General features: G+C 40.7%; 1 protein-coding gene across 1 annotated transcript in view; it reads left to right on the top strand.

Moving 5' to 3' along the window:
- The first annotated feature begins 532 nt into the window (after positions 1-532).
- Positions 533-27,732, top strand: part of LOC138605613 (roundabout homolog 1-like) — a 92,480-nt gene continuing 65,280 nt past the window's right edge. Inside the window, exons 1-2 of the mRNA XM_069677987.1 lie at positions 533-593; positions 23,053-23,379. Of these exons, the coding sequence (XP_069534088.1) occupies positions 533-593; positions 23,053-23,379 (388 nt within the window). The remainder of the gene's footprint in view (positions 594-23,052; positions 23,380-27,732) is intronic.

Raw genomic sequence — 27,732 nt, 5'->3', positions numbered from 1 at the left:
ACTGGAGAGGAAAACCAAACCATCAGTGAGCGCAGAGACGCACGGCGCCTCATCCAACCAGCGCCAGTCCCACCAAACCCTGCTTAAAAAACTACACATTTAAACCACTAAAGTGAGAGCAAGAAGACGCTTCTACTCTTTGGATTCTTGCTCTCTTTTCAGCCGCGGAAAGCCTCTCCTGAAGTGGGACTAATAGCGGATCTGATCACCGATGAATTCCGCCAAGTTATCAGCGTTTGGAAGTGAGGTGTCAGACCGGAGTGGAGAAAATCCAAGAGCTGTGGAGTGGATTACTTCTCGAGTTTACCCGCAGCGATGTCTCCGATTCATCTGAACTTTGATTCACAGAGAAAATCACTTTCTGAGGGGCAGAGCTGAACATTATTTTCTGTTATATTGCGGAGTTCAGGAACTCTCCGGCAACCGGACGACCCACCACCGGCTCTGCAGCAGAAGTTGTGATTTAGATGAAATAGACAACATAGAAAAGCGATTTCTAACTGGATTTACACCGTTTTCCAGCTGCTCTTGAATGATGCCTGCCTGTTTGACGGGAATTTACTGTCTTCTGGCATTTCTGCACATTTGTTCAGGTAAGAGCAGCTTTTCTTGTATGTTTCAGGATGAGGAGTTTCAAAATAAAAGCCGATGTGCTGCGTAAGAAAGTAGTGCAATGGTGGAACAGCGAGAGAAATAAGAGGAACGGGTGATGAATTAGCTAAGTTTGGTCCTTCACGGCACCCCGTGGGTATTTCTGTCACATTTTCCTCTGTGTAGTATTATCTGTATGTGAACCCTGACCCATGCTGTGCGCGCTGCCCGCTTGCTGAAAGTGACCCATCTATCTACACGCTACACTCCAGTGTAATGAAACAGCCTTTTACAAGCTGCTCTTATCACAGCAGTGGAAATTAATTGCTGCAATAAGTGTCCAAAGGGGAAACAAGAGAGATAGTGCCAGGTTTATGGGCGAGGATGTTGTTGTGTGCATGAGATAAAATCAATGTTTGCTCAAATGCATTTGAGGAGTCAGAGGAGGACATGAGAGGTTATCATCCCTCACTCCTCTGTGGGGCATTGCATGAGGTACAGGTTAATGAGGAACAGAGGGGCTTTGGTTGGACACTGGCCTTTGCACCAGTCAGCCAATGAGCTTGTGTGACTTTAAATGGATGCAAAGAGGCTCTATGTCTTAATTATAAATCTGATTCTATTTGTATGCAGTAATTTCATTTTTAGGACATTAATGTTGGGACGTCACATTCCGCGCACAGAAACACTAAGGATTAGCCTGTCCATGTTGTGTGCAAGCCATAGATGCTTCTGTTGGAGGGTCATCCAGGGAGAATAACCCAGGCCTAACATGGATGTAACACTGGTAATGCTTGTGGAAGTTGAGGTGCAAAGTAGTGCTGGCAAAAATGTACTTTCCACTACCCCCACTGGGACTGAAAAGGTTCACCAATATCATGCAAAATGTAGCACCAACAACCATGTAGCTTTGGTCCAGATATTGGATTGCAACATTTTTAACAAACACTCATGTGGTTTGGCACAAACTGTCTGAGCCTGGATGATTTTTAGAGGCCTAAGAGGCTCTCGAGGAGGAGTTTATAGCCAACCAAAATATATTAGACTGAATACCAGGGATAACAGGGCACCAAATATAATACTTATAATAACTAAATCCTGCACACAGTATCTATTTATTTTCTTGGATGTATTTTAGGCTAGAGGTTAGCTTAAGCCTGACGTCAATAACTGTCAATGTTTCTGATGATATTCATCAGTGATCCCGCAGATTTTGGAGCTGCAGGCAAAGCCACTTAAGATTCAACAATGTTTTCAAACTGTAATAGTCCCAGAATCCCCTCCTGGCGCCACCCTGTAAGACAAAGACAGCTGTCAGTAACATTAGCAGTGACCACAGCCTGAAAAAAGAACAATATGTTTTTAGCACCAGAGCTGTTTTTCATAAGTGTCTGACACTGACTGATGCATTTATTTAGTGGACTTTCTGTGACTGTTCTCGGGCAGATGTTTTTGCTCCTATTAGAGCTCAAATGACTTTGCCCTCTCCGGCATACAAGTGGGTTTTATTGTTATTCTTGGGCGTGACAACACGAGTTGTAATTAACATATTATTGTAAGTTTCATTTATGTAACACATTCCAAACCAAACATAGCACAAGCAAATGTTCTTTCCAGCTTCCCCCGTCTGTAGCAGAGGGTGTACAGTGTTAACATGTGGGTATAATGCAGCCTTTTACCAGCTCTTTTCTTGAGTTTCAGCGGTGACTCGAAAGAGGAAACATACTAAGCCTTGTCTACCCAACATCAAGAGCACAAAAATGTGTATTACACCAATTTTCCAGTTCGTTTTCTCTTGATTTCCAAACTGACAGAGGCAGTTACCACACGATCCAGAGAGTTTCAAGTGTACTCAAGGAGATTTATGCTTGAGTCAGACTTGTTTTGCTGTTGTGTGATTGTAAAGAAATGTGTCTGATCCTTTACTTGATGCGGGTAAGTTCATTTGAGCTGAAATTGGAAGGGGAGTCGGTTCAGATTGCTCGTAGCAAGTGGCTAACGTAGAATTCAAAGGTGAATAATATCTTTTAATTGCACCTAGCTATTGCTTTATTCGCTTGAGGAGCCATTACATGAAGCTAACACCTTACTGGAGGCCCAGACACTAAGGGTATTCATTTAATGTCTTTATCTCTGAACAATAGGAGCCTATTTCTTCCTCTTTCTTTTTTGCCTTCTGCAGACTTCAGACAATCTGTCCCTGATGGGCCAAGCGTTGCCGTTTTTAGCCAAAATATGAGAGTGAAAAGAAGTCGAACGTACACAGCCGAGGCCCTGTGTGAACCTGTGGGCGTACGTGTGTTTACATCATCCCTTTATTCCACTATAGATTAAAGAGATTTTTCGACATTATAGCTGGGAGAGCTGCCAGACTGTCCTTGAAAAATGATCCATGCTTCACAGATTGCAATTAAAATGATTACCACCCTATTTTCTGTTTAATGTATACCAATGTATTCCCTTCTATGGTATTTGGCTGTAGCATGAAAATGTCCATCATTAAAACATCAAGCTCTTAAAGCTGTTAAGTGTCTTCATGGCACTCAGGTCTTAGGGAAACCTGCGACTCCCCTTTGCTGAGAGTTTAATATCTGCATAATAAACCTGCCAGCGGTAATTGGATGATACATAATAATCTAAATGATGGCCATTAAAAGCATATGCTCGTGTCGAGATGGCTTTGTCCCTTTCATCCTACGGATCTAAATTATGCGTCCCCAGAGTGCCTCGCCTCACCATTTTACCTGCTGTGTTTGAAGGCCTGTAAACACTGTCTACATGAAGGAAAGCTGGAAAATAGAAAAACAAGTTACAGGAATCTAAAGCAGAGGTATCCCTATCACTTTCACTGGGACTGATAGGATTAATATCTTCATAATAACTGAACAAGCTAAGCTAATAAAGGCTAATTACTTTAGCAATAAGTGACCAAGCTCCTCTGAGTGTTATTTTACCTTTATAGACCTCTCCTCCACGTGTTATCTGTGCAGCAGTAAGTACAGGAGGGACTCAGAGACCTGCAGCCTAATTCCATCACTGGTGTGCGCAGCAAACCCCACAGGGACCAGTTTGACTGAGACATCTGGACGGCCTAGCTGGAGTTAGTTGCGCAGAGGTCAGAGGTCACGTGTACTTACTCATGCTGCTGTGGCGACTGACACTCAAGGCTGCGAGAGGGTGACTGTTGTGACCCAAAATGCTGCCGGGCACTTGTTACAGAACGCTGGACTTTAAGTAATGATGGCTTGATTGGGAGGGGGAGGCCGGCCTGCTGTGCCGTCCTCCGAGCTAACAAGACACCCTGTCGTCTTTGTGGTGGTGACAGTGATGAGCCGAGTCCCACTGCTAATGAGGACTTCCTCTGCTCTTGATGATGGGGCTGATAGGACTCTTCTTTGGATTCAAAAGAGAATTCCTTTGTTTGTTGGCTGGAATTGTCAAATTCCTTTTGTTCTTCTGAAGGAATAATGCCGCAACAAGCTTCATGTTGAAACCATCTCGCATAATGTTGTTTATTTTTTGCACGCCAGTATGTGGGATTGGAAATGTGTTCAAGGTGTTGCTTCTGCTGTTTCATCACTGACTGAGGCTCTGCTAAAACTGCTCTTTGAAAGAATGTGCACTGGTTGCTTGCTAATTTTGCACGTGCTCATCAGTTAAACCCCACCTTAACCCTCTGATGCATTATAAGATGCATGCAGCAAGATGATTTTGCTATTTATCTTACATGCATAATTTCCTTGATGTTTTATAAATGCATTCCAATAAAAAAAAACTTTTTGTATCACTATACGATGTATTTTTAATGGAATTACTGTGACTTTCGAAGCATATATAAGTTAAACTCTTCTTCTTTTCACTTCAGATTATGTCATTTGCACATATATCATTCTGTAAACTTGCATAAGTTAGAAAAAATGTTAACAAGTGCAAATTAGCAATAGCTACAACCATGCATGTGTAAGTGCATCCATCCACATGCGGATGCATTTACATATACACTCTTTTTCTACAAAGTGTGTTCATGTTACAGTTTATACGTTTCGGCATATAAACAAACACACCTTCACACAAACATACTCCAAATCTGTCACGTTTCTGATTTACCGAAAAGGGAGAGGACCCAGATGGATGATTTATTAAATTATACAAAAGACAAAAAACAAAGGCTTACTGTGCAAAAATCCAGGGAAATAAATTCCTAAAGAAAACAACATGGTCCACCTAAAAGTCCAATAAAACAGGGGAAAACACAGGGAGCCGCAGGGAGAATCCAAAAGAGTTCAGGTAAAAATCTTAACTAGTCCACAGGAGAAAACACAGGTCGAAACAAGAGTATAACAAAAAGGGTTGACATAAGTTGGTTTCTCAAAGGTTGACAAAGTAGCCTAATGTTTCATGGGGATAGACAAAGTTGACACTACATGAACTGGAACAGAAGGGAAGGAACACAGAAGCTGTGTCCCAATTTAGGGGCTGCATCCTCCGAAAAACTCATGTGAAGGCCGATTGCATCACAGTGGCGAGTTGAAGGCTGTCCCATCAGATGCGGCAACAAATGCGTACTTCTTTTCCAGGGCCACCAAGGATCCATCGGGTGCGTCCTTTGTGGCCCAACGTATCCCGAGATTCATTGTGCACCAATTCAAACGAGATGGCGGACTCCTGACGGAAGTTTTTGGTTTCAACTCAATCGAATAGCTAGCGTTACAAATGTTAAACATCCCGAAAGGGGCCATGAGACATATTATCTTTAAAATAATAGGTTATATCATGTGACGTATGATAGCTAGTTAGCCCGCTAGCTACCTGTTGCTGGAGCAGCTTTTGGTTACGCAAGGGTAAGGGCGGGAACAGCTGGTGACACAAACCGGAAATCCTCCGCAGACCGTCTCATTTCAGTTTGGCCTTAGCGGTCTATGCAGGCTACGAATGACTCATCGTCCGTAGCCCGATGCAGCCCCTGAATTGAAACACAGCTAGAGACTTAATACACACGAGGTAATCAGACGCAGGTGAGACTAATAAGACACAGGTGAAAACAATAAGGGCGGGGCACACAATTACAAAGGTGGGAAAATACACAAAGGCAGGAAGCTAGCATCACAAGGGTAGTGAATGAAAAAATAAAACAGAGAATAATACCAAACAACCAAATGCATAACAAGGATCATCCATGACTAAATCATAGCCTCCTATAGGACAAAAGAACGAATGTATTAGAGACATTATAATACTGTATATTAAATTATATGGAAAATGAACACATGTCAATTTTGACCAATGGTGCGCATTAACAGGTTTTGTATATGTTGTGCATCAGCGGGTTTAACCTTACATAATGTGTATGTTGTCATTAGCAGCATCCACAGATAGGCCACTGTAAAAATGAGGTCATGCCAGATGAACGTTGTTTGACACAGGTGCTTTATGGGTCATTATTACCTGAAACATGCTCAGGAGAACCCGGAACAGTGCTGAGAATAACTGAGCATGCATCCCTCTTGTCTCTCTATCCCCTGCAGACGTTGCTGCAATTGTTTGTTTCTGACTGAATGTGCATAAATGCATACGTAATGGTGTAAGCTTTGTTTTCCTAATGTGTGTTTTCCGTTCGTGTGCTGAAAGCTGTGATTCATGATTGCTCCCCTTGTTTACTCGCTGGTTTCCTGTAGTGCTGTGAGGCCGAGTGGTGTTGCCAACCCTGGGGAAGGGAAGCTACTGAGAGCTTTAACAAGTGCCTGTGGGCCCGGAGGTCACGGGTCATCACACCTTCACACAGGCACGCACACACACTTCCAAACAAACGCACACAAGTCCTCATTTTGTGGAGGATCGATTTGTGTCTGACCCACAGAGGGAGCAGGTTCTTTGCCTGGAGGATCCTTCACACCTCTACTTCTTCCTGCAACATTTTCTACTCATCTCTACAAAAAAAGAATCACTTGTTCACTCAGTTGTTTCATTTGTTCACACAGAAGCAAATCAAAATAATGTCTTTATTCGGCGTTACGACTACTTAAGCATTCTGCAAGCATAAAAGTGTAGAAATTAAACCTGACGTCCACTTCAGTAATGTGTTTAATCAAACAAACATAATTTGAAACTGACCAAATTATGCTGCCATGGAGGGTTTTACTATTTAGGCTGATTAAAAAATGTCTGTGTCTACTAAATTAAGGCTGCAGACTAACATCGCACAATAAAAAAAAAGCCTACAATAAACCAGTGACCTGAAGTTGATTCATTTAATCCTTCTAACATATTGTGCTCGTCTCCCAGAGGCGCTGCTTTCAAGTGCTTCCAAAAAATGATGCCCTCAATAGTGGACCAATAACCATGCTCATCTGAATAGGCGAGCTTCTAAACTCAGAAATTCTTGTGGGTTTGTGGTTTTCTCCGGGCCGTTTGAACTCCTTTGGCCTTAGTTTCCTGTTATGAGGTCAGTGTCCGGCTACGGCTGTGTGCTGAGGCGCTTCGTATAATAACTTCTGTAAATAAATCTCTTCTTAGTTTAGAGATTTTAGAAGTGAGTGTAAAGATGTTTCGACACCAGAAGAAGTGTGTTTATGAATCTGGAAAGTGCTTTCTTACTTTGTGTCCCTTAAACAAAAATATAGTAGCCATGATGTGACCATGCATCTCGCCCATGCAAGCTAACACAGATTGGAATGCTGCAGTGGTTTCCTTCAGTGTGATGCAGCACTGTAGTCCTCAAGGACTGGGGTTTGCGGGTAATTGGACGAATTAATATTTTGAAAGAACAGCTTTAAAGGTCATGGTAACACTATGACCCCAGAGATGCTACTCAAGGTTACCTCTGTGCGAGTCGACTCCTCTCCAGCCAGGCGGCTAATAATCAATACAATCAATATACTCGGAGTGAGTTGGGTTTGTACAGAATCTGTGGGCTGCTGATGCGTTCAGTTCAATTGGGTGTTAATATCTGAGTCAAGAATCTAGTTGTGGCTTTCTGATTTTTGTGACATTTGTTTGAAATCCTTTCAGTGCATCTGTTCCGACAACCTTGATCAGAACACATCTGAACCCAGTAATTCCTTTCGAGATGATGAAGAGAGCAGGTGGATCAGCAGGCCAGTATGAGCCCTCAGGACTGACCTTGTTATTACAGGCAGAGGACCTAATGTTGCCTTCATTAAGCAGAGGCTGACGCTGGAATTCAGCCTCTCAAAGCATCTCGAGTATTTTAAAATGCAGGCTCATTAGCGAGTGGGAGAGCCAATGGGAGATATTTGTATTATGTGGGGATTGCGTGATGTGGTGCACGCTGTGAATGAAGATTTTAAAGGAGATATCAGCCATGGAAAATATCTTCAGTCTTCAGTTTATTCGTAGTATCTTCATATCATTTTGTAAAAGGTATATTTTTGATTTTAGTTTATTTGTTACAGGGATGAACAGCATCTACCAAGTGAGGTATTATTTTAGCATAAGCATACATTAGCCTGTGTTATACAACAATTGCTGACCAAATAATTGGATTGGACAAGTGGCATCCCATGAGTGCTGATATAGAGTATAACAGCTCTGGGGCTTTTAACCATATGTATCAATCTGCCTCAGGTGTTCTGAATACTGTGAGTTAACATTACGTAATTAGTTACAGCAGACCGTTGTCTAGATTGTAGCAAACTTTGAACCTCAACTACATTTGAGTTTAACTATGAATTGTAACATATAGACACAAAAGGTAGAAGAGTGCAGGTATGTTTATTTGTTGCTTGGAAAAAGCCCAGCTCTAGTCGTGTTGCGGAACTAATTGTGTTGGTGGAGCAAAACTACTAATTAATTAAACAAAAGATAATAATGTGTTATCACTTATTACTGTTTACTAATTTATGAACTGTTGTATAAAAGCAGTATCACACCCTAGGTTGTGCTGTTATACTGAATATCAGCAGGGCTGTTGTTATCTTTGCAGAATCACAGCTGTGCTGATATTCAGTACAACAGTCTTCCTCTTGTGTGATATTATTTAAGTAAAAATGGCCAATATTATAAACCTTTTTTTTTTTCACCCACTGTATCACTGTGCATTTAATACATTTGCTTGCTACTTTTGATTTCCCATTGACCAATGTATAGCAAAACATTTGTTCCCCTCGATGATCAAGAATCTTCAAATTTTCCATCTACTAATTTAACTCTAGAGTTTATGTAAATGAGACTGAAACTTTCATGGTCAAAAAAGAAAAAAAAATGAAGCGTCTTGGATCCAGGCTATACTTACATGCATTTCTTCCATGCCTGGCTGGGTTACATCGTAGCCGTAGGCCTTCTTTTGGAAGTCCATATAACGAGGGGTTGCAGAGTGGCATGATAGCCAATAACATGTTGGGAAAAAATCGCCTCCGGTTAATGAGGGAGTAAGAAGGAAAGAAAAAGTGGATAGGGATAGTGCCAAGATGTTGATGGAAGCGCTGTGACATCTGCAGTCTTTGGTGGCTGTGTTATGAAATACAGTAATTAAGTCATGTTGGGAATCTGTATGTATGAACACAGAGATAAAAGGAAACTTCAGACAGTCATTAATCTCTCAGACGTTCCCATAGCTTGTGATTTTCCACTGCAATTAGAACTGAGGGAGCAGACTCACACTTTACCTCCAATCAACCAAAGTACCTGAGCTTTTTCGCTCACTTCAAACGGCCGCTGTATTTTAACATGCAAGATAGGTATCAAGCGTGGACTGTAGCCACATTTTTAAGGCTGTTTTATTCCAAACAGCGTTGGCAATGAGATTTATAGCAAATTGTTGCCTGCAGCCTTTTTCACAAATCATTGCAATTACATTTAACAGTCGAGTGGAACCTCTGTTCAACCAGAAGAACATCACAACTTTTGCCAAGTTTTCAGATTGTAGGCTCAGTTTGCACTTTTAAAGCAATTTATTAGAACACACAAAGGAAAAAACCATCACGTAAAGCTCCTGTAATCATGTAAGCCTAGGGAGACTTTTGGACTCACACCCTGAATCCACAGAAAATAACAAACAAGCGGGAAATCTGGGCTTTAACCGAACGCCCCACGTCAACAACCAACCCCAGAGCCCCGTGCCAACGTGTGATCAACAGCAGCACCCAAATAAAAAGCTGTTCATACAGATAAATTCTCAAATCACCACCAGATGAGCAGTTTTAATCACCCTTTAAAAATCTGTTGAAAAAAGCTTAATGGAGGGTAAGCTTTTAACTCTTCATGGAAAAATGGACTCTAGTCTGTTCATAAACACTTCAATCTTTCGCTGCAAAAGTGAAGTGAGAAGCAATTTGTCAGGAACACAGTTAAAATGATATTTGCCCGGTGGAAGTGATTGACACAGGCAGGTTTTCTGTGGGAAAAAAAGGTCAGGATATTATGGAGTTCCAGAAGCTGGTGCTCATCCACGCTGAACTCTGACTTCTCACTGCGGTGCTTTATTGCCACTTGTAGTATTGCTGCTCCAGGCAGTCAGGCAGGCAGGCACTGTTGATGGAGTCTGAAAAAAGAAGCACACACATACTGTATCAGTATGCGGCTTCCACTTATACACTTCATTTAGAAATGAAGCTCTTGGCTTCATAAGTAATTCATATTCCCGTCATCAATGTGAAACATTAATCTGTGCAATGGATGATGTCAAGAGTTACACTTCTGGCTGCAACTCATCTTGCAGATTGCATTAGAAAGGTCTATGATATGTACATTTTTCATAGCAGTTTCTACAAGATCTTATATTTAAAATGAGGACTGTTTTTCAAACATGGTTATAATGTGGCACCACCGCCACCAGCAGCTGTGTTTTCACAAGATATGCACTTGGTTTCTTGGCTTGACTGCTGCCAATGCGTCAGGCACCAGTTGCTGTTTTTGAAAAACTCGGACTGCTGCCTCGAGAAACCAGTGAAACCATTTTTCAAAAAACATTTGTGTCTCTCTATATACACTGATCAGCCATAACATTGTGACCACTGACAGGTGTAATGAAACAACACTGATTATCTTGTTACAATGGCCCCTGTCAGTGGGTGGGATATGTTAGGCAACGAGTGAACATTTTGTCCACAAAAATGATGGAAGCCTTAAAAAATGGGCAAGTATAACAATGTGAGCGACTTTGACAAGAGCTAAATTGTGATGGCTAGACGACTGGGTCAGAGCATCTCCAAATCTGCAGCTCTTGTGGGGTGTTCCCGGTCTGCAGTGGTCAGGAAGGAAAACCAGGGAACCAGCAACAGGTTCAAGGGTGGCCAAGGCTCAGTGATGCTCGCCTGTGTGGTCCGATCCAACAGATGAGCTACTGAAGCTCAAACTGCTGAAAAAGTTAATGCTTGTTGCGTATGGGGCTGCGTAGCGGGCAATGAATTCTGCCTCTTTTGCTCTCCAAACAGACTGATTTCCTGCACACAACCAAAGCTTCCTGAAATGCTAATGGACAATACTGCTCGTGTAAATCTTGTCCCTCGCCTACAGATTCGGTTTTCATATGCAGGATCATGCAACGCTGTAATAAATCTGTTTCTGGTTAAAAGCCTTTATTGCTTTCTTATAAGTCTAAAAGGCTTGATCGCAGAGAACACAGTTAGACAGCAAAGAAGATGAAGTGAGTCCGTCCAACAACCTCGGATGTGAACTGATTAACAGGCACATGTTAATGGATTGCATACACATTTTTCTTCATCCTGCATGAAGTCTTTGTGCAGAGACGTCACCAAGAAGCACACGCCAGTGAAACAGGTGGCAGCTATCTCAGATAGCCTGATCTGTCACTACTGGGAGAGGGTATTAAGTGCTTTGCAATCTGTGTTTTAAATCAAAAGAGGAACCGGTTTTTATGTAAACTTAGAGATGCATTTGAAAGGAGTAGTTTGACATTTGGGAAATTTGCGTACCCACTCATTTTGTCTCCTAACTTTGGGTAGAGGACTTATGCTCAGCGAAGATAACCGTCTCCTAAAATCAGTGCCATCAAGCTAATTATTTTTTTCATAAGTGAGCATATTTTACAGCCTTTAACTATTTCCTTACAAGTCAAATGAAAATGTATTATAACTAGAAGGGTATCAATGCTATAGAAGTGCGTATTTGCAAACTCAGTGAGGCTCATTGCAAAGCTATATAAGCAGAGGGTTTCAACAATGCTGCAGAATATGAGTGAGTCTACGCAGCACTGACCTTTAATGCCCTCTTATTAATGCCCTCTTGAACTATTATGCTAATGCTATGATTGCTTTTAGCAGCATTGAAGTTAAGCAAAATAAGCTAATTTCTGTGTTTGAATTCATGTTTGTCTGTCGAGTTTGTGATATAGTCCCTTACAGTACATGTAAGGGTCTGTGTGCACATGCACACGGCTTCAGTTTTGTAGATGGGTTTAGTGTTCTGGGGCATGTCTATCTCCCTTCACAGTTTGACAGTCCGTCCTCATCTGGGCTGCCACTACCAGGGGCGCAATTAAGACCAGAAATAAATGTAACGTGCAGACATGCTCTCGTAACATGAAAAGTCTCAGCATGAAGCTAATGGAATATAAATGTCTGAATTTGTCTGAAATGTTTTTTATAAGTTAAAAGCATCATAGAAGATGGAGAGGAGGAAAGATGATAAACTACAGATGGTTAAAGCACTGCAGATTATATTGCGCCTTTTAATAAATGAGCGGATAAGGCAGGTTCACCAAATCAAAAGGCAAATACATCAAAACAAAAATAATAACCTGCCTCTTTGCTGCTTCAGTGTCTGTCTCTTTTCATGGGAAGTTTGACTTTCAAGCTCTGCCTGAGTGATAATCAATGGCCTGTACAGCCACTTTACCTTCCACTGAACATTTAATGGAGTGAGGATAAGCCTCTCAGACGGACCCCCGGCCTTTACAGCCAGTTGTGCTCCGAAGGCGTTTGTCATCACAAATACAGGAGGTAAGCTGCTTGCAATCAGCCACCGCAGCTTACCTGTTCATTTATCAAAGCGATACACAGTTTATAGTCACGATATAAAAAGCAAAACCTGTAGAGTAGAGGGATGGAAGTTGACACAATTAGGGATAAGCAGTGAATAATATAAGCATAGCTGGCTGTGGATAAATCATGCAGGCTAACAATATAACAATATGGTTTAAAATCATGTGTGAGACAATTAAACATTTCAGGCAGAAAAATATTATTGGATTCTTTCAGATTGTAGTTTTATTCGATGAAAAAAAGCAATATATTTGTAAAAGACAAACCCTCTGTGTCTGCCTGATGGATTTATTCTCCAGTTAAAGTGTCCTGCTGACCGAGTTGGCTCAGATGTTTAACGAGCACCAGTAATGTTCATGGTTCCTGTCTGCCCTGGGGACTTCAGCGCTTGTTACCTTCCCACTGAGCATTTAACAGCTGGAAGCCCAAAGCAGATTTTTATCTCACAGAATTGCGTTACTGCACTGTAAAAAAAAAGATTTAAGCTTGACTTTGTTAAAAGAATACATTAATGATTATTTCACAGAGTTATTTATTATAAATGATTTATTAATAAATTATTACACAGTGGTGTTAAAGACTTGATTCTGATTGGTTAATTATGACATTCCGAGGTCTGTTATTTCTGGATAACAGACCGTTGCTATAAAGAACAGACCATTGCGAGGGATGCGCACAATCTAGAGGACTAACTGTAATCATATCAATCCGCTGAAAGAAGTCTGGTAAATTTGATGTCTGTCTGTTTAAAGAGGGAAAAATAGAAAAGAGACAAAATGGCTGAAAGAAAGCAATTAAGGTTAAATGGATGCAAAAACTAAAGGCTACGACAGAGAGATCAACAAAACTGAACTGTCCTAAATGTTTCCATTTAATGTGAGTAATAACAGCTAGCTTAACTCCTATTAATGTGAGTAAAAACAGCTAGCTTAGCTCATTTTAATGTGAGTAATAACAGCTAGGTTAGCTCATTTTAATGTGAGTAAAAACAGCTAGCTTAGCTCATTTGAATGTGAGTTAAAACAGCTAGGTTAGCTCATTTTAATGTGAGTAATAACAGCTAGGTTAGCTCATTTTAATATGAGTAATAACAGCTAGCTTAGCTCATTTGAATGTGAGTTAACACAGCTAGGTTAGCTCATTTTAATGTGAGTAATAACAGCTAGGTTAGCTCATTTGAATGTGAGTAATAACAGCTAGGTTAGCTCATTTTAATATGAGTAATAACAGCTAGCTTAGCTCATTTGAATGTGAGTAACAACAGCTAGCTTAGCTCATTTGAATGTGAGTAATAACATCTAGCTTAGCTCATTTGAATGTGAGTAATAACAGCTAGGTTTGCTCATTTTAATGTGAGTAACAACAGCTAGCTTAGCTCATTTGAATGTGAGTAACAACAGCTAGCTTAGCTCATTTGAATGTGAGTAATAACATCTAGCTTAGCTCATTTGAATGTGAGTAATAACAGCTAACTTAGCTCATTTTAAGAAGGCTACAGAGTTAACCATTTATAATTAACCGCTATAAAGGTTGTTATAGCGGAATGGAACTCCAACAGGATGAGCAGGTCCCTGATGCGAAGCTCACAATACATTATCCCTTACATAATTAAGAAACAGATACTTGTCAAGACATTAAGTTGGCTTCTGGGAAATTGTAATTTGTCCATTTATCTACAGCCATTTTATAAACTAATCGATTTATCATTAAAATAATTCTCATTATAATTGGTATCGAACAACATGGTGTTATAATCTTTCAAAATCTTTCTCTGCACCTTGTAATAATCATTTCATTTGTTCAGCAGTATGTGTGTTAAGCTTACACTCGTATTCCTGCTGCATTTCCTCTCAGTCGGTATCTCGGCCTGAACATCTGTGCTGCAGTCGGGAGCTGTTATCACGTCCATGACCTTGACTCTCCTGTCTGCAGATTGCCTCATCGTGCATTGTGTTGTTGGACAGATGGCAGGAGAGGAAGACAAACCCTGATTTACAGCATTGTAATTAAACTTTTTCATAACTACCCTGAGATTAAAATCACCTTTACAAACACAAAGATCAGATATGTGAGCACGGTGTTAGAGAGAATGTGGTTGCAGACACCTTGTCCTGGCCACACACAGGCACACAAACACGCTCACATTCCTTCCCCCACATACTTGAGTGAATGACAGTGTTCAACTGTTCCACTTAATTGTAGTTTATACAGCCTGAGAAAGAATGCCAGGCATTTATTGGTTCCCTGTGTTTTACTTTGCAAATGAATGAGTGTGTCTGTATGTTTGGAAAGTGGGTCTCCAAGGGGTGAGCAACACAAATGGTTTATTTTCCAATGAGTCACTTTTTATTTAGATTTTTTGCTACAGGAACAATCTGATGTTCTTATTAATTTTCATGCACAGTGTTATGAGAAGATCAATATCACTCTCTTATCATTATTATATGAAGATAAAGCTATAGGAGTCGGCTTGCTCAGCTAAATTTAAAGGCTATATCTTGTTTTTTTAAGTTTTATGTAACTAAGTTTATTTTGAACAAAGACTGAAATGTAAAATGGCAAATTCCAGCTTCATTTCTAACTGACAGGCAATCTCAAAACCCATTGGTTATCGCCTGGCGACGATATCTGACTCTGGAAACGCTGGTCAACTTCTCTGTATTTCCAGTTAAGCCAGTGCTTAGCTTTAAACGACATCCACCCAAAACTTCCTTTTCCGTGCGCTGCTTTGTTTACAATCCAGTTAGCAACCTGAGAAGCAATAGGTGTTCAGGTCATAAGTGAGGTGAAAATCGACCCCTCCAGATAGGTATGTCTGCAAAATCAACTGCGTCATTTTTTCGTTCATTATATCCCCAAGAAGAGCGCCTCAGTTCCACTGGAAATAACTTACACAGAGGCATAACTCTGGCTTACCGTGGTATGAACCTGAAAAAGAATCAGTTTTTCTTGTGATTTACTTGACTAGGGTCCTAAATTTGCTGAAATAACATCATGATCCAGATCAGTAAAAGGTAAAAATGAAGCATTGTCAGGTCTGTTCTCAAGAGGAGCACAAAACTACTTTTAAAATGCTTGTTTGTTGAACGGAGGTCGGATCGATCATTTCTGATGCATTCGAGGAAGTCGGGAAATCTAAACACTGATCAGCTTTTGCGACACTTGTCGCTCAAGTTGAAATGTTTGATCTAAAACGGATTGTTCGCTGCACTTGCATGCATATATTCATTTATAGAGATTAATATATTGTTGTCAGATTACAGCCAATGGGAGCCGGGATGTCATTACAGCGGATTGCCTTCCGTCTGCTTTTGCTCTGCTTGCAGACTGTTTTTCCTGCATACGTGATGAATACTACTCGAAATACATACAGACTACAAACAGAAACCAGAGCAATTCTTGCGCCAAAGTCCAGTCCTGCACAGATTCTACATTTTTATATAGAATCTGTAAATAGAGATTAACTGACAGGTGTTGTCAGGGATTGTCTTATCTGACCTTCTCTCTCTTTTTTTATTTTTTGAACTTTTCCTTTAATGAAGAAATGTGGCTTTTTACTCAAATGTCCAAGTTTTATGACATGATGTATTTCGGTGCCTACGTTAAAACCACTGTTTTAAAGGTCATACATAACTATGACCACCGAACAATAGAACATCTATTCTTAACCTTCGTGTAGCAACAAAAGCCTTTCTTCAGTTTTCCTATTCTGATCCATGGTCTGGCATTATTCCTTTTTCTTTTTAAGTTATTAAATTACAAGAAAAAGAGAGATGACTGATCAAAATGTGTCAGGCGCTCGTGGAAAATGGGAAAAGATACAGGAACTAATAAAGAAGCCCTTATTGTAATGTCTAGGTCAAGGAACTTCCACTTTAGCAAATGGTTACACTGTTGGAAAGGGGTCTGATTCTGAGCAGTGACGTGGATTTAAACACATACATGAACATCTAATGGTGTTGGCGTGATTAAGCAACAGAGCAACTGTGATAAATGTGTGGTTGTTATTTCTACACCTGCATGAATGTGATTGGATGTTATCAGCCACACAGCTGTGAATGAGCCAAATACTGTAAAGCTTATTGCACAAGTTACATAACAGCCCTGGACGAAATTCTATGCTTAAAATGTTCAGTCAACATAAGATTTCAGCAGTTTAACCAAACAGATCCCCGGTTTCTCTTGAATGCACATGAGTCAGAGCTTGGCCTAATAGCGGAGGGTTCGTCGCATGTTTTGCTGACATTTCCGTATGATCAGATGTGCTGAAATATCAAAGGTGAAGCAGTGATGCAGAACCAAGACTTGCATAACATCACCAACTTGTCACACTAAGACTTTGCAGCTGTGAGTTAAGTGTCACAGCGTCAGATGGCTGTCTAGCCTGGGCCTGTGAAGTGTATTTTGGGATGGAAACGCTGACAGCACTCGTTTCTTATTCCGACAACGGATTCATTGCAGCAGAAAATCAAACTTAATCCACTGTTTTGTGTAAATGAGACTTATTGTATGTAGGTTAAAAGTGCAAACAGCATGTAACAGTTGGACAGTCTAATTTAAACTGACATTTTTAAACATGAAACAACTTCAGCAGTTAACTTTCCTTCTCTCTCTGTCTCTGTGGAGCTATTTTAGTCTTTTGTTTCAGCGTCTAACTTGTTACGGCAGTCTCTCAAATGTTCTTTAAGCCTCTAAATCCTTCTATTGTCTCATTTAGCTTTGTCCTCTTGAAATCTGCCCTGTCGATCTGGCCTTGGATAGTTGTCTGTGCAAACATGTGGTGTCATTTGACTTACAAGACTTCTGCTGTGAACTCAGAAGCTTCCGGAAATCTCTGTCTGGCTATTAAAAATGTGGACTTTGATCCTTCAGAAACCCAATGACTTAAACAGACTGAAACAAAAGGGTTTCCTTAACAAGACATGGCTGTTCCATTTACTGCTCGCTCTTAAGACTCCCACTGGTTATTAGCCGTGCCCGACTGCTGCTCCTTCACAGTGGCGTTGGCACCCGAGCACAGGTAATCCCACTGTACCGCAGGTGGAGATTTACCATTTCCGCCACTGTGGCTTTGGCAGGCTTGGCGTCAGAGTCACTGAGCAAGATAATTGTGTCACACAGCTGTCAGGAGCACCAAAGGGTGACAGTCCACTGCGTTCTACATTGATAAATGTCACCCACTGTTTTATATAACTTGTTTAATTGGGGAATCTACAGTGAGACATTTATGTTCATATGTTCCTAACTAGGGCCTTATGTAACTTGAAGCTAGGTTTTAATCTGTACTCAAATATTGTCATTTAGTTTCTGTGAACGTTCCTGGCATTCGATTGGAATAGTTTGTGGCTTTGCTTTCATATTTTTATGCAATAAATTCCACAATTCAATCATAAGAAAAGTCACACGCAGCTACTCAACTGTTGCATACAGCGTTAGCGTCCTCTGTGGGCTAAGTATTGATTGCTTTGAGTGTAGACTGTTTACTGTGTTTGTCTATTTTCAGCTACAGGAAGTGTTGTTCATCAGCAGGGGAAGTTTAGCTTTTTAATGTAGCAATAGCTAACGGCATATTTTAGCCAGTTAGCATGGCTTTCCTAGCTTTGAGAACAAACAGGTGCATCTCAGCTCACTGTGCACGTGTTTGCTAACTGCTAAATATGACTGCTAACTTTCAGTGACCAATTGAAATGAACATTATTCAGATGGCAGTGCTTCTGCTTTCTCCTCTTGATCAGACTCAGACGACTCAAACATACAGTGTGGAGATGTCAATCAAAACATTATCGGCCACGCCCTCTCTGAAGAGCAATATGAGCTCATTTTGAGCTAGCGTAGATTATAGTTATGGCATGTATTTTCACACAGATTTTAGCAGATGCTTCATGAGACTCTCATTTGCTTTTTCACTATTTCAAGCCAGATTTACAGACACATTATGAAGTGAATTTAAAGGCTTTGAGTTGCAAACATTACCTCCAAGAGATGCTTCAGAAACATGCGCATCCATTCTCTTGTGTGTGTCCATTTGTCTGTCAGCCTGTGTGAAGAGCTTTTCCTTTGGAAAGGGTAATTTTTCATGCTGCGCTGACAGCAAGTGTGGCCTCACAGCAGCAAGCTAATTTGATAGTGCTATTTGATATTTCCACTGTATATTTCTTTGGTTTGGATCCAAACAGACACAGTAGCCTCCTTTCATGCACTGTAAATACATACAGTACCGTACGGTAAATGACACTGGGGTAGGTCGATTCAAGACCACCAACGTTGTGGTAAATTACACTCGTATTTGTCACTCACACATGTTTTTATAATCTCAGTGCTCGTGATTTGTTGTTTTTAAGCACCTACCTTCCTCCTTTATCACCTCCTCCTTTCCTGCTATAATTTATACCCTCATGACTTCTTTTCTGAGTTACATATTCACCAAACTTACTTGAATAAAATACAAAACACCTTCTTATTCCCAAACACTATGGCTTTCTACTTGGTTTCTTTGTGCACATTTTAGTTGATTCTCTAGAGACACACAGTTGTGGAGAAAACAGACGTTCTACCCACCTCCTTTCTTGCAGACTGAAACAAAACACAGACATGCTCTTTTTCTCTTTTGTGTTTGTTGCTCTTCACTCCCCCTCTCTGTCTAGATCTTCACAAGACAACAGAACTACCTCAGGGATGACTGACAGAAGAAAAACATATTTGTAGGGGCACAGGTGCTACAAATGACCTTTGCTGCGCATGTATGTACCCCATTGTCCCTCTGTGTACGTTGTTTTGCATACTGATTGTATGCTGGCTGCTGGCCCTTTGCAGATAAAGCTGGGTCTTCTGGGTGCCCACTTGTGGCTGGCTGATATTGCCTTCCTGTAGGGCCAGGGAGCTTAGGGAGCTGCACGGACCCTCCGGCATCAACCCAACACAATTAGGAAAGGCAGGAAGCATGTGTAAACACGGGCAACACTGGCCACCTTGTTTTTATTGTTCTGTTGTAGGTTTAAATGTCTAGACAGTGTTTAAAACTCTACTTAAATGAAATGCACGAGTGGTTTTGACTCTTTTTTATCTTTTAAAGGTTGGTTTAGTTTTTTAGGCTGACATTTTTTCCCTCCTCACTCTCTAAATGTTTCAGACTTCTTTCTGCATTAAATCTGACAGGGAATGTCTTTGATATTCAGGCAACATTGTTTTCTGTTGCAGTTCTGGGGGCACAGTCTAACTGCAACCTGCCTGTGTGCTTTCACAGCTTCAACCAATGTACTTTATGTTCTCACAAGACAAAAAATGTTGCCTGTTTTTCAGTCCAGCACTTTGGTGCAGATATCTATGGTGCTCACATAATAAAAATCCTAATAGCTTCAGTGTTTGCTGACTTATTATTTAGTCGTGGCCAAAAACCTTAAAAAATAATGACATCAGCATCAGTCGTACCTTTTTGCAGATTGTGCTAAATGTTAGCATGCTAACATGCTAAACTAAGATGGTGACCATTGTTAAACATTACTAGCTAATCATCAGCATGTTAGCCTTGTAATTGTGAAGCATAGGCTTTTAGCATGCTGACTTTAGCATTTTGCTCAAAACACAGGCTTACATAGCTTTTGGGGTGGATGCACTCTTGCTTGTTTCTTTAACTCAACAATTATATTGGAGGCCAGAAATCTCAGAGGCATATCTCAAAACCTAGACAAATAAATTCCATTCTACATGCATGGCTAGGTATACCAGGGGTAATAGAGAAAATGTGTTTTGTTGTAATTTGATTTGATTTGGTCTCTACCAATGTTGCACCTGAACATGCTAATTGAGCTCATTTTTTGAACATGCTCATATTTTTGGTGAATGGTGAAGTGAACAAATCAATTTGCAACTCATGGACGAAAACGTCAGCTTAGTGCACTCTGAAGACAGTAACCGACTGCTCACGAGAAGTACAGAGAGTTGCCGAGCACTGTGTTGCACGGCTGCAGAAGTCAGATTTACGGCACCCGGCATGCATCCGGCATGGCTAATGCTGCTAGCAATTCAGACAATGCAGCTACCGGTACTGCTGAAGCCAGTTCTTATGAACATTTGAAGGAGTTGTATAGAAAAATCAGTACAGATTCCAACTGGAAAAATCTCAAATTTTTATGCAAATTGTGCTGCCAGGTCCAAAAAACAAAAATGTCAGAACGTCAGACACATCAGCAACGAATTTGAAGCGACACATTGAGTTGAAGCATCTGGCCACCCTTGGGAAATATCTGGGAGTGAATGATGACTACAAGAAATAATTTCTACTACTGAAAGAGAGTAGCACAGTGCAGCTAATAAAACAACAACAATAAATGAACGTGAACTTGTTCATTTTAATCAATTTGAACTGCACTTTGAGATAGCTCTTATTAAGTGTGAAATAGTGTGAACACTAAATAAAGGGTTATTATTCCAGACCTTTAAGCTACAATTGCACTTTGCTAGCATAAAGAAAAGTCTGCTAGTGCTTTGTTAAAAGGTGCTGAAGTTGCTGTCCTTGGACAGGAACCTTTTAGGTGGTTAAGTAGCATGCCTTGTCATACAATTGTTGTCAACTTGTTTTTTCAGTCATTAGCATATGCACTTTTAGCTAGGTCGACAACTTGACGGCATAAAAGAAAGAGGAGACAAAGGAAGCAAGTAAAAAGCGAAAGAAAAACAGTGAAGTAGTGAGGCAGTGGGAGGGCTTCTCTCAGCACTCTAATCAGACTGCAGCCTTTCAGGTAATACGGAGCTCTTGGATGCAGAACATGCACATGTCAGCATACCTATTTAATGACTTTTAATGATAAGCTTGCACACTTATCAAACACCTATTAATCCTGGCTTTTTGTGTAAGTGCTGAAGTTGTATTGTTCCTCTTTAACTACATCACATTTTCCTTTATAAGCTCTTAGGAATGACAGTAAATGTAGATTTGTACAACAGCACCCCGTGGATCAAATTCTCGCTCGTTTCACGACGTGTGAGCTGTTATCTATCTGGCTAAACACTTGTCTGTGTGCGATTTATTGGTTGCAGCGGGAGTGTAGGAGCTCATCACTCTGTAGCACGCTGGTGATTATCTGCTTTACAGGGCCATTGGCACATTAAAGCGTGACCGGCTGAAGGCTGTGTTAGCTGGTGTTTGCAGCAGCATGAAAGGCCAGAAAAGTGTTCCCACAGCAATAAAACAGGTAAACAGCGGTTGCATGGCTCACATTAATGCCATGTTTTCTCCATCCTTCCTGTGTCTTCCCACTTACACTCTTTATTGTGTTTTTAGCAGTTTTTAAGGACTACTTTTCCCATTATTTTTTTCAGGATTAAAGGTGACTTTGAATCTGATCTAGATTCTGCAAGATTCTTCTGCAGCAGTTTTTTTGTAGCATGTCTAATACTGGCTAGAGAAAAGGAGAGAGAATATGTGTGGACGGGGTGAGAAGTGTGCTGGCTTGACTGCGTTGGGGGGATTGGGAAGCGATGGAGGGAATGTAAGATGTACAAGGTTTTTCAGTTGTGTACCTGGATCTCATTAAGGTGGTTTGCTTTGTCCTCGGCCTCACAGGGACTCATTGTAACACAGTTTCTTTGAGCACAGTGGCATGATTGACGTCTCAACAATGTATCAGGTATTAGAGGTGATTTTTGGGTTGTTAGTGTGGGCATGTTTGGAGGTATTGATTCGTGTTTCTGCGGCTGCTTTAAGGATTTCAGAGGGCTGTGGGGAAATTGGCTCCAAATGGTGAGCATGTATGGAGAATAAATGGATGTATACTCTGGCGGGGTGGAGGAGTGAGACAGAGTGATGGCTCATTTTGAGAATGGGTTTCCTTTCTGTTTTGTTCAGAATAACAGGGCTTATTTATGTCCCTGTTCCTTCATAAGGTTCGGCGTGATAGAGTCATAATATGTTTCATGCCTTTCTTGTACTTTAAGGCTTAGTAGAGGAAGTTTCAGACTTATTTAACACAGTTGTATATTTAAATCAGTGAAGTGAACATGGACATTGTCTATAGTACTTTGTCGGTGGAAGCACAGATAACGCTTTAATCCCTCTATAATTCAGCCTTGAAGCTGTAAATAAATGTCTTTGCATGTTTTACGGCGAGACGTGTTCTGAAAGATATTACTTCCTGATGATTTTAAACATGTCAGCACTGTTTTTTAATTTACAATGCCTGGTGGGGTTCCAACTGCTGAAACAAAAGCAAAACATTTTAAGAGCGACATGCAATTGTGAAGTAATTATATTGTCAAACTGGATTATTGTTAATACGGGGCACTTGCACAGGAATAATAATGTGCCGTGTCTAATTCCTTTAGAGCTGCTGCTGTTTTGATTAGTGCTACTCTTTATTGCATTGAAGGATTATTTGATGAATTTGGCTATGGCTCTTTGTGTTGTTTGTTTTTGTATGCTTCTGACATAAACACAAAGTCTCATATATCTAATACGGCTGAGAATAACTCTCTTGCTTGTTTTGTCACCCCTCTTCCTCTCCAGGGTCTCGTCTCCGCCAGGAAGACTCCCCTCCCCGCATCGTGGAGCACCCCTCTGACCTCATTGTGTCCAAAGGGGAACCAGCCACTCTCAACTGCAAGGCAGAGGGCCGCCCGACCCCTACGGTGGAATGGTACAAAGACGGGGAGCGCGTCGAGACGGACCGCGACAACCCCCGCTCCCACCGCATGCTGCTGCCCAGCGGGTCCCTCTTCTTCCTGCGCATCGTCCACGGACGGCGGAGCAAACCCGACGATGGCAGCTACGTGTGCGTGGCCCGAAACTATCTGGGCCAGGCCATCAGTCACAATGCATCGCTGGAAGTAGCCAGTAAGTCCTGTTTGTGTGTATGAATGTTACTACACATGCACCCACTCTCAAGTTGATCGTCATCAGCTGCACCTTACACATAAATAGCACCAGTCAAACATAAGTCCAGACTGCTAAACTTAAGAGCAAGAATAACCAATATGCTATCTCTCATACCCAGGCATAGTTAGCAGATGTCCAGATGATAACTGTCTGAGCTCTTTTCAACATTTTAATTGATTTTGCAATCCCTCAATGTGCAGGATGATAGCAAAGATTTTAATGCCTATCATCAAAGAACGTAAGCAGCTGTTTGAACATGTTAAAGTCCTCTATATAACCTTTAGAAAATCTCGTAAATAAAATCTTGGAGAAGCAAGAAGAGCAACAAATGTGTTTGGAAAAACTACATTTTTAATTTAATTTTAGTATTAGAGTCATTGATAAGTTTTCTGTAGATCGAGTGTAGTCTATGGTGGCTGTCAGGGGCAAACTTGCTGCAATGGCTAAAAGATTTCGACTTGGAGAAACAGGATGCGAAGTAGAAATGAAACCAAAACACATACAAAAATCCAAAACAAATACAACAAAGGAAATGTGCTGCAAATGAAGAAAAGTGCTGCAGAAAGCTGGAAGAAATGCATTTACCGCAAACTAGCTGCAAATATAGCAGCAGTCAAAGCTCCTGTGCTAGTTAAAGGTGTGAACTCTGTCACTCCCCTGGCTTTTAAATGTCCAACACCAGGGAGCGTGAGCTAATAGAACTGCTAGCTGCTCTGCTAACTAAGCTAATTAGCTGACAGCTAATGACAGCTGACGGTTCCTCTATTAGATCCAGTCTCACCAAAATAAGGGACTAAAATTGTTTAGTTTTTTTTTGTTAATGTTATAAGCTTGTGTTTTTGCACAGTAGTCAGTGAGGCCCCGCTATAGCCACTATAGTCACAGTGCGTTTGCCCTTATTGGCCACTGTAATCTTAACACTTTTAATCCAACCAATTAAATAGATCTAATTGAACATGAAACATTACATCTAACTCTAGATGCCTGCATTGTTTTGTCACTTTTGTTCCAATACGAGTCATTTTTATGGTTGACAGACAGGTGGAGGTTCATTACGCGACCCACCTGTCAGACATGCAGCAGCTGTGTGTCTGATTCAGTCCTCAGGTTTAAACAAGTGCTGAGTGTGCTCCCAACAGGTGACAGTGTCAACTCGCTGAATCGCAGGGTTTCCAGTGTCAACTGTTTGGTATTGCCGGTTAAACAACCTTTCACTGCAGTGTGTCTCTGACAGGAATCTGTCAGGCTCGATGCAGCAACCAAACATATGTGTGTGTGTATATATATGTTAGTTAGAGTGTTGGAATGAAGGCAGAGGGCAGAGGGCAAAGGTCAAGGCTTACGACCATCAGAATAGCAGATGGCCTGTGAATCCCTGTGGAGGTTCTGCAAGTCCAAAAACACTTGTATCTGGTGAACAACACGAGTAAAGAATGCGCTGAAAGAAGGAAGTGTTAGTGACAAGGGTTAACAACCACAGCCGTGACCCCACACCCTGCAAACCTCCCCTGCCTTTACTGCAGATCCCCCTGCTCCGCTCAGCTGCGTCAGCTTGCACAGCTCTACCCTAGGCTTGGTCTCCAGGGCAGATATTTTGCAAAGGTTTTAGAATAATAATACCCCTCTGGTATCCGTTTCACCTTTTGAATTATAATGAAAGAGATGGTCAAATGGTATCTGGGTAATGCTGGATCAGCACTCCAACCCTGAGAAGCTCAGGCCTCAAGGGGGAGAGTTTATCACTTGGAGTTCTCTAAATTTACTGTCAGGTTTTAAGGTCGAAGGGGGGAATACAGAGAGGACTTGTTGAAGCTGACTTGATGAGTTATGTCTCCCTGCTTCATCCTTCAGAGGTCACACAGATTCATGGGTCATCCCGAGGCTGGATTGTAAAACAGTACCCCCTTCGGCAAATGCTGCTGAGTTAGGGAGTTTAGAAGAGGACTGAGGAGCGAGGGAGTGTTAAAAGGAGGATTGCCCTGACTCTGTCAATAGATCAAGGGGTGAGATCATTTGTCTTGTCTTGTTAAGGTGAAAGTTGTTAATGTTGCATAAGGTTTTAATTGCTTAAATGTTGCTTCGACAGAAAGGAACATTATTTCAAATGTGGTTGCATTTGGAGCTGGAGCGTGATGCACAACGCAACAGTTTTTAAAATACTTTGCTTTGACAAAATGCCTGCGCTCACATATAAAGTATCATCACATGCCCATCAAAATACTGTGTGAGGATATTCTAATAATAGTGCAAAATTATGGATGGCAATCATGGACCAGAATAAAGAATTTGAAGTGAGTCTGAACAGCCGTGCAATTATGGTAACGTCATGTGCTATGCTGTAATGGGTGCATCATAGGCACATTTTTATAAGTGAATTATAACTGCATCATAAATTGCTATGTAAGACCCATATGCTACTCTGTAATCACAGCCAGGGATGAGTGTGACCACGCCCAAATATACAAAAAAAAAGGAGTATGTGCCACTACCACATATGTATTGAAAAGCCCTTGAAAACTGAAATAAAGCAAATTTTCTCCCATTTATTCGCAAGGTGAACTGACTCCAAAACACAGTGTTTAGTCTTGTTGGGGCTGTCATTCAATATGATCAGTTTTGAGCATTTTCACACTGATAAAAACACGGGGATAATATAAAATAGACATCGTCATCAAGCTAAAAAGTTTTATTTAAAAAAAGTTTTCCTTTTACAACTATACAAGGGTTTTCCAGAATTTTTGGGATATTTAGAAACTGATTCAGATACTTAGACTTAAGTATTTGCTGCACTGAATGCTCTTTGGATACTAGTGCAAAAAGAATAAACATATTATTAGGATTATTATTAAACAGTTTTATATTTCAAACCCTGTATGGATATCAAGTAATTGCTATTAGTGTTGTATGACCTTGCTCAGTACACCAAAGGAATCTAGTGAAAAAACAAGCTAACCGCCTAGAAACAAACTAAGTTAGCATTAGCGGCAGCGTCATGTCCAATGTCAGTTGAAGAGCTTGGAGAAAAGCAACATTAAGCAGTTTTAACATGAAACTTTACTTTCTGTTTTTACTGGTTTTTATTATGTTAACATTATTTTAGTTTAAATGCAGCCTTAACAATTTGTGGAACACTGATTTTGCTAAAGTTCTGTTAGCTTAACTAACGTTACACTCCCAGCTAGCAGCTAACTGTTGTTTGCAGCTCTAAAACAGTCGCTGCTAGTGGCAGCCTTCATATGTATTTTTACTGTGTATGCTAAGGATTTAGAAAAGAGCCAAACACATTTTTACGGGGCAAATAAATTGTGTTATTAGATGAGTTCATTGACTAGCATGCTAACACCCGATAACCCAGTATCAGAGGAATTTCAAATTGTAGCATTCTACACCGAATCTTTTAGATCACTACAGCAACAAATACAAAACCAATTTATGGTCCAAAATCAATATATATTTACTATTAGATATGTGGTGTAGCCTACTAGTTTTACAATAGGCAGAAGTATGCTATGCTATAGTATCCATTATATAAATCCTAATTCTTTGTGTTCATAAAAGGCGTGTCTTCTAGTGCACTGAAGACATGACATCATCTTTGTTATTCAGATAAGCTGCCCTAAAAATACACGTTTAATAATCGTAGTTAATTTACATGATTGCCTGTCATGGAAATCTTGTCACTTTATATATAATATGATGAGTTCATGGACTCACCTACTGAGGAAGGGAAAACACTGCGGCACATTGACAAGAATCCCACAGAGTATTAATGATTTCTTCTCTTGTCCACAAGTAATTTGTGAAAGCTACAGGGAAGCTAATGACTTATAAAAGCCTTAACTCAATTCCAAATTGAGTTTCCTGCATAATAATGTTTTCTTATTCCACTATGTTTTAAGTGAAATAAAGGAGAGATGATGAAAAGTGAGGAGACGGCTGACAAAAGACAGGCTGACAGATGTAAAGAGATGGAAGCAGCGAAGGAGTGACAGAGACAGACGGGCACAGAAGTGAGAGAGGAAGAAGTGTCTGTCCTTCAAGGCACAGAAGTGAAACTTGTTTGGAGAAAATTGAGGTGACGTGGTAGAGACAGTGACAGATGTAGTATGTGCTGGTGCCTGAAGCGTGACCACGGGGTCGGAATACTGTGCGAGCACACACTACACGCTCACAGACACACACATACGGCGAGTAGCGGAGCCCTTTCTGAAAGCGAAAGAGATGAAATGTGGAGAAAAAAAAGGGAAAAAAGACATATAACTTCATTCCTATCCAATAAATGTCACAGAAGACACTCAGCATATTTTTTTC

Source organism: Semicossyphus pulcher, unplaced genomic scaffold (assembly GCF_022749685.1).
Source record: "Semicossyphus pulcher isolate SPU_LCO1_2020_fin unplaced genomic scaffold, fSemPul1.0.p SCAF_10, whole genome shotgun sequence".
NCBI lineage: Eukaryota > Metazoa > Chordata > Actinopteri > Labriformes > Labridae > Semicossyphus > Semicossyphus pulcher.
This window is presented reverse-complemented; position numbering and strand designations above follow the sequence as displayed.